Here is a 7,789-nt window from a genome sequence, read left to right on the forward strand (position 1 = left end):
TCCCGGTCACTATAGCAGGGTTAACCGTGTGTCCTGGTCACTATGGGAGGGTTGACGGTGTGTCCTGGTCACTATGGGAGGGTTAGCGGTGTATCCCGGTCACTATGTGAGGGTCAACGGTGTGTTCCGGTAACTATGGAAGGGTTAGCAGTGTGTCCCGGTCACTATGGGAAGGTTAACAGTGTATCCCGGTCACTATGGGAGGGTTAACGTTGTGTCCCGGTCATTATGGGAGGGTTAACGGTGTGTTCCGGTCATTATATGAGGGTTAACGGTGTGTTCCGGTAACTATAGGCAGGTTAACGGTGTGTCCCGGTCACTATGGAAGGGTTAGCAGTGTGTCCCGGTCACTATGGGAGGGTTAACGGTGTGTCCCAGTCACTATAGCAGGGTTAACAGTGTGTCGTGGTCACTATGTGAGGGTTAACAGTGTGCCCCGGTCATTATGGGAGGGTTAGTGGTGTGTCGTGGTCACTATGTGATGGTTAACGGTGTGTTCCGGTAACTATGGGCAGGTTAGGTTAACGGTGTGTTCCGGTAACTATGGGCAGGTTAACGGTGTGTCCCGGTCACTATGGAAGGGTTAACAGTGTATCCCGGTCACTATGGGAGGGTTAACGTTGTGTCCCGGTCATTATGGGAGGGTTAGCGGTGTGTTCCGGTCATTATATGAGGGTTAACTGTATGTTCCGGTAACTATAGGCAGGTTAACGGTGTGTCCTGGTCACTATGGAAGGGTTAGCAGTGTGTCCCGGTCACTATGGGAGGGTAAACGGTGTGTCTCAGGCACTATGGGAGGGTTAGCAGTGTGTCCCGGTCATTATGGGAGGGTTAGCGGTGTGTCCTGGTCACTATGTGATGGTTAACGGTGTGTTCCGGTAACTATGGGCAGGTTAACGGTGTGTCCCGGTAACTATGTAAGAGTCAACAGTATGTCCCGGTCACTATGGGAGGGTTAACGGTGTGTCCCAGGCACTATGGGAGGGTTAACAGTGTGTCCTGGTCACTATGGGAGGGTTAACGGTCTGTCCCGGTCACCATGTGAGGGTTAACGGTATGTTCCGGCCACTATGGGCGGATTAACGGTGTTTCCCTGTCACTATAGGAGGTTTAATGGTGAGTCCCGATCACTATAGGAAGATTAACCGTGTGTCCCGGTCACTATAGGAGGGTTAATGGTGTGTCTCGGTCATTATAGGAGGGTTAGCGGTGTGTCCCGGTCACTGTAGGAGGGTTAACGGTGTGTCCCGGTCACTGTAGGAGGGTTAACGGTGTGCCCCGGTCACTATGGGAGTGTTAACGGTTTGTCCCGGTCACTATAGGATGATTAACAGTGTGTCTCAGTCATTATGGGAGTGTTAACGGTGAGTCCCGGTCACTATAGGAGGGTTAACGGTGTTTCCTGGTCACTGTAGGAGGGTTAACGGTGTGCCCCGGTCACTATGGGAGTGTTAACGGTTTGTCCCGGTCACTATAGGATGATTAACAGTGTGTCTCAGTCATTATGGGAGGGTTAACGGTGTTTCCTGGTCACTGTAGGAGGGTTAACGGTGTATCCTGGTCAGTATAGTAGTCTTAACGGAGTGTCCCGGTCACTATAGCAGGGTTAACCGTGTGTCCTGGTCACTATGGGAGGGTTGACGGTGTGTCCCGGTCACTATGGAAGGGTCAACAGTATGTCCCGGTCACTATGGGAGGGTTAACAGTGTGTCCCAATCACTGTAGAAGGGTTAACGATGTGTCCCGGTCACTATAGCACGGTTAATGGTGTGTCCCGTTCACTATAGGAGGGTTAACAGTGTGTCCCGGTCACTATGGGAGGGTTAACAGTGTGTCCCAATCACTGTAGAAGGGTTAACGATGTGTCCCGGTCACTATAGCACGGTTAATGGTGTGTCCCGTTCACTATAGGAGGGTTAACAGTGTGTCCCGGTCACTATGGGAGGGTTAACAGTGTGTCCCAATCACTGTAGAAGGGTTAACGATGTGTCCCGGTCACTATAGCACGGTTAATGGTGTGTCCCGGTCATTATGTGAGGGTTAATGGTGTGTTCCGGTGACTGTGGGCAGGTTAACGGTGTGTCCCGTTCACTATAGGAGGGTTAACAGTGTGTCCCGGTCACTATGGGAGGGTTAACAGTGTGTCCCAATCACTGTAGAAGGGTTAACGATGTGTCCCGGTCACTATAGCACGGTTAATGGTGTGTCCCGGTCATTATGTGAGGGTTAATGGTGTGTTCCGGTGACTGTGGGCAGGTTAACGGTGTGTCCCGTTCACTATAGGAGGGTTAACAGTGTGTCCCGGTCACTATGGGAGGGTTAACAGTGTGTCCCAATCACTGTAGAAGGGTTAACGATGTGTCCCGGTCACTATAGCACGGTTAATGGTGTGTCCCGGTCATTATGTGAGGGTTAATGGTGTGTTCCGGTGACTGTGGGCAGGTTAACGGTGTGTCCCGTTCACTATAGGAGGGTTAACAGTGTGTCCCGGTCACTATGGGAGGGTTAACAGTGTGTCCCAATCACTGTAGAAGGGTTAACGATGTGTCCCGGTCACTATAGCACGGTTAATGGTGTGTCCCGGTCATTATGTGAGGGTTAATGGTGTGTTCCGGTGACTGTGGGCAGGTTAACGGTGTGTCCCGTTCACTATAGGAGGGTTAACAGTGTGTCCCGGTCACTATGGGAGGGTTAACAGTGTGTCCCAATCACTGTAGAAGGGTTAACGATGTGTCCCGGTCACTATAGCACGGTTAATGGTGTGTCCCGGTCATTATGTGAGGGTTAATGGTGTGTTCCGGTGACTGTGGGCAGGTTAACGGTGTGTCCCGTTCACTATAGGAGGGTTAACAGTGTGTCCCGGTCACTATGGGAGGGTTAACAGTGTGTCCCAATCACTGTAGAAGGGTTAACGATGTGTCCCGGTCACTATAGCACTATGGAAGGGTTAGCAGTGTGTCCCGGTCACTATGGGAGGGTTGACGGTGTGTCCTGGTCACTATGGGAGGGTTAGCGGTGTATCCCGGTCACTATGTGAGGGTCAACGGTGTGTTCCGGTAACTATGGAAGGGTTAGCAGTGTGTCCCGGTCACTATGGGAGGGTTGACGGTGTGTCCTGGTCACTATGGGAGGGTTAGCGGTGTATCCCGGTCACTATGTGAGGGTCAACGGTGTGTTCCGGTAACTATGGAAGGGTTAGCAGTGTGTCCCGGTCACTATGGGAAGGTTAACAGTGTATCCCGGTCACTATGGGAGGGTTAACGGTGTGTCCCGGTCACTGTAGAAGGGTTAACGTTGTGTCCCGGTCATTATGGGAGGGTTAGCGGTGTGTTCCAGTCATTATATGAGGGTTAACGGTGTGTTCCGGTAACTATAGGCAGGTTAATGGTGTGTCCCGGTCACTATGGAAATGTTAGCAGTGTGTCCCGGTCACTATGGGAGGGTTAACGGTGTGTCCCAGTCACTATAGCAGGGTTAACAGTGTGTCCTGGTCACTATGTGAGGGTTAACAGTGTGCCCCGGTCATTATGGGAGGGTTAGCGGTGTGTCGTGGTCACTATGTGATGGTTAACGGTGTGTTCCGATAACTATGGGCAGGTTAACGGTGTGTTCCGGTAACTATGGGAAGGTTAACGGTGTGTCCCGGTCACTATGGGAGGGTTAACGGTGTGTCTCGGTCAGTATAGGAGGGTGTACAGGTGTGTCCTGGTCACTATAGGAGGGTTAACGGTGTGTCCCGATCACTGTGGGACGGTTTACGGTGTGTCAAGGTCACTATAAAAGGATTAACGGTGTGTCTTGGTCACTATGGGAGGGTTAACCGTGTATCCTGGTCACTGTGGGAGGGTTTACGGTGTGTCCCGGTCACTATGGGAGGGTTAACGGTGTGTCCCGGTCAATATGGGAGGGTTAACGGTGTGTCCCGGTCACTATGGGAGGGTTAACGGTGTGTCCCGGTCTCTACGGGAGGGTTAACGGTGTGTCCCGGTCACTGTAGGAGGGTTTACGGAGTGTCCCGGTCACTATAGCAGGGTTAACAGTGTATCCCGGTCACTGTGGGACGGTTAAAGGTGTGTCCCGGTCACTATAGGATGATTAACGTTGTGTCCCGGTCACTATGGGAGGGTTAATGGTGTGTCCCGGTCACAATACCAGGGTTAACAGTGTGTCCTGGCCACTATGGGAGGGTTAACAGTGTGTCCCGGTGACTATGGGAGTGTTAACGGTGTGACCCAGGCACTATAGGAGGGTTAACGGTGTGTCCCGGTCACTGTGGGAGGGTTGTCGGTGTGTCCCGGTCACTATAGGAGGGTTAACAGTATGTTCCGCTCACTATAGGAGGATTAATGGTGTGTCCCGGTCTCTTTAGGAGGATTAACAGTATGTCCTGATCACTATGGGAGGGTTAACGGTGTGACCCGGTCACCATGGGAGGGTTAACGGTGTGACCCGGTCACTATAGGAGGATTAATAGTGTGTCCTGGTCACCATGGGAGGGTTAACGGTGTGACCCGGTCACTATATTAGGGTTAACGGTGTGTCCCGGTCACTATGGAAGGGTTAATGGTGTGTCCTGGTGACTATGGGAGGGTTAACGGTATGTTCCGCTCACTATAGGAGGATTAATAGTGTGTTCCGGTCACTTTAGGAGGGTTAGCGGTGTGACCCGGTCACTATGGGAGGGTTAATGGTGTGACCCGGTCACTATAGGAGGGTTAACCGTGTGACCCGGTGACTATGGGAGGGTTAACGGTGTGTCCCGGTCACCATAGGAGGACTAATGGTGTGTCCTGGTCACTGTGTGCGGGTTAACAGTGTGTCCTGGTCACTATGGGAAGGTTAACGGTGTGTCCCGGTCACTATGGGAAGGTTAACGGTGTGTCCCGGTCACTATTGGAGGGTGTACAGGTGTGTCCTGGTCACTATAGTAGGGTTTATCGGTGTGTCCCAGTCACTGTAGTAGGGTTAACGTTGTGTCCCGGTCACTATGGGAAGGTTAACGATGTGTCCCGGTCACTATAGGAGGGTTAACGGTGTGTCTCGGTCACTATGGGAGGGTTAACCCTGTGTCCCGGTCGCTATAGGAGGGTGTACAGGTGTGTCCCGGTCACTATAGGAAGGTTAACGGTGTGTCCCGGTCACTGTAGTAGGGTTAACGATGTGTCCCGGTCACTATAGGATGGTTAACGGTGTGTCCTGGTCACTATGGGAGGGTTAACCCTGTGTCCCGGTCACTATGGGAAGGTTAACATGTATCCAGGTCACTATAGGAGGGTGAACGGTGTATCCCGGTCACTATGGGAGGGTTAACAGTGAGTCCCGGTCACTATGGGAGGGTTAACGCGTCCTAGGCACTTTGGGAGTGTTACAGATGTGTAATGGGCACTGTGGGAGTGTTACGGGTGTGTTCCATGCACTGTGGGAGGGTTATGGGTGTGTAATGGGCACTGTGGGAGGGTTACGGGTGTGTCCCAGGCACTGTGGGAGTGTTACAGGTGTGTAATGGGCACTGTGGGAGAGTTGAGGGTGTGTAATGGGCACTGTGGGAGGGTTACGGGTGTGTAATGGGCATTGTGGGAGGGTTACGGGTGTGTCCCAGGCACTGTGGGAGGGTTGCGGGTGTGTAATGGGCACTGTGGGAGGGTTGCGGGTGTGTCCCAGGCACTGTGGGAGGGTTACGGGTGTGTCCCAGGCACTGTGGGAGGGTTGCGGGTGTGTAATGGGCACTGTGTGAGGGTTACGGGTGTGTCCCAGGCACTGTGGGAGTGTTACAGGTGTGTAATGGGCACTGTGGGAGAGTTATGGTCCCCGTCCCTCGTGCTCCTGAACACAGGGTCCCAGCCTGATACTCGACTGCCCTCTGAAACAGCCCAGCAAGCCTCTCTGTGCAAGGATGGGCAATAAAATGATGGGGCCTCCCCAGGAATAATGTGGTCATCTGTAAATATGGTCGAATAAATAATCTTGTGTTCTGTAGGTAAATGGACAGAGAACTCTGGGAGAGAACATTGCTGACAACGCTGGGCTACGCCAAGCTTTCAGGGTAGGCTAACACCATCAATATATTTGCGCTGGGAACTGGCTCGGTCTTGTCCTTCTTGGACTAATGGTTTTGTCAGCCCAACGGTGCGATGAATTGTGGGAGTACAGTGTTGCTGAGTCAGGAAACCCCGTCCCCACCACCAACCAAGGGCAAAACTGTTTTTGGAGTTGACTTTAAGAGATATCACACAGAAAATTGCCCTTGGCCCGCTCCCATATCTGACGCATTGTTATTCCATCTTAAGGGGGTTAGAAAAGAGTACGGGAGGCTCCAGGACAGGGCAAGCTGGTGGGTGAACTGGATCAGTCAGGAACTCTTCCCACTGAGATGTCTACCATTTACTGTGACCAGGCAACAGCACCAAAACTTCAATCTTTTAATTGTCGAATGGTCACAAGACAGAAGGAGGCAACTCTGCCCATCATTTCTGTGCTTGTCCTCTGCTCTGGCTTTCACATAATTGTGACCAAAGTGAACTGATCAAGCTGTCTCAGGACTGGTCAGGATGCAGGCTGTACCCAAATGACACCACCAACAACACACAGAATCCCATCAGTGCAGCAAGAGGCCATTTGGCCCGAGTCCATTCTGACTCCTGAAGGGTATTCCACCTGTCCCCCTCCATAACTCTGCATTTCCCATGGCTCATCCACCTAGTCTGCACATCCCTGAACACTATGTGCAATTTAGCACGGCCTGTCTACCTAATCTTTGGACTGTGGGAGGAAACCAGAGCACCTGGAGGAAACCCCCACATACACGGGGAAAATGTGCAAACTCCCCACATTCACCTGAGGGTGGAATCGAACCTGGGTCCTTGGTGCTGTGAGGCAGCAGGGCTAACCACTGAGCCACCGTCCTGCATCTAGTCTCTATCTGCCAAGGGGTTGTGACTGTCCACCTGAAGGCTGGATATTCTGTGAGTAGCGTGGAGCAAGCCCTCATGTACTAGTCAGAAAGTACATGAGTGCAATTGTCTCTCCAAATTTAACGGAAAAGAGCAATTAAGCCAACGGGGGCTTAAATCAGCAATAAACAAGAGAGTAAGGTGATGAAAATGTGCAGTGTGTTTGTTGCATAACCGTGTTCCCGAAACTTTAATGATGAAGCATGTTGCTCCCCCTGCTACCCCCAGGCGTACAGGAAATGGATAAGAGAGGAGAAAGGAGACAAGGAGGAGCCACTATTGCCAGGTCTACCACTCAGCAACAACCAGCTCTTCTTTTTAAGTTATGCTCACGTGAGTCACTCTTTGTGTAGCTGCTAAATTCCTCATCAATGTTTTCACAATTACTGTGAGTCTGCTTAGGCCAGCCGAGTAAAACGGTGGATTGTGATGGCTGTGGTCAGGGCTGAGGAAGTGACTGTTTAGCTTACCGTAGTCTGGCTGAACAATAGGTGACACCTCTGCCTCCAAGCCCGAAGCTCTGGGTTTGATTCCTATCCTTGAGGGCCAAGGGTGTTCTTAATGTGGCCAAACAGATTGAGAATCAAATGTAAATCTTCCAAACATGCGCTGATGATGGCAGGCGGGAACACTTGCATGTGAATATTGACCATCAGTGCACATTCGGAGAGCACTGTGATGGCCACACCTTGGGCAGCACTGCATTTTGGATGCTCCCCTGTTGAATGTATTTAAGGCTGGGATGGGTGGATATTTGGTAAAAACAAGGACTGCAGATGCTGGAAACCAGAGTCTAGATCAGAGTGGTGCTGGAAAAGCACAGCAGGTCAGGCAGCATC

The 7,789-nt window shown here is 51.7% G+C and overlaps 1 protein-coding gene across 3 annotated transcripts in view; it reads left to right on the forward strand.

Annotated features, from left to right (window-relative positions):
- The window catches only part of phex (phosphate regulating endopeptidase homolog, X-linked), a 127,830-nt gene that overhangs the window by 70,663 nt on the left and 49,378 nt on the right, over positions 1–7,789 (forward strand). For all 3 annotated transcript variants that reach the window (XM_043700276.1, XM_043700274.1, XM_043700275.1), the window contains exons 17-18: positions 5,978–6,043; positions 7,179–7,283. In XM_043700276.1, coding sequence (XP_043556211.1) covers positions 5,978–6,043; positions 7,179–7,283 — 171 coding nt within the window. The remainder of the gene's footprint in view (positions 1–5,977; positions 6,044–7,178; positions 7,284–7,789) is intronic.

This window comes from Chiloscyllium plagiosum, chromosome 12 (genome assembly GCF_004010195.1).
Source record: "Chiloscyllium plagiosum isolate BGI_BamShark_2017 chromosome 12, ASM401019v2, whole genome shotgun sequence".
Classification (NCBI taxonomy): domain Eukaryota; kingdom Metazoa; phylum Chordata; class Chondrichthyes; order Orectolobiformes; family Hemiscylliidae; genus Chiloscyllium; species Chiloscyllium plagiosum.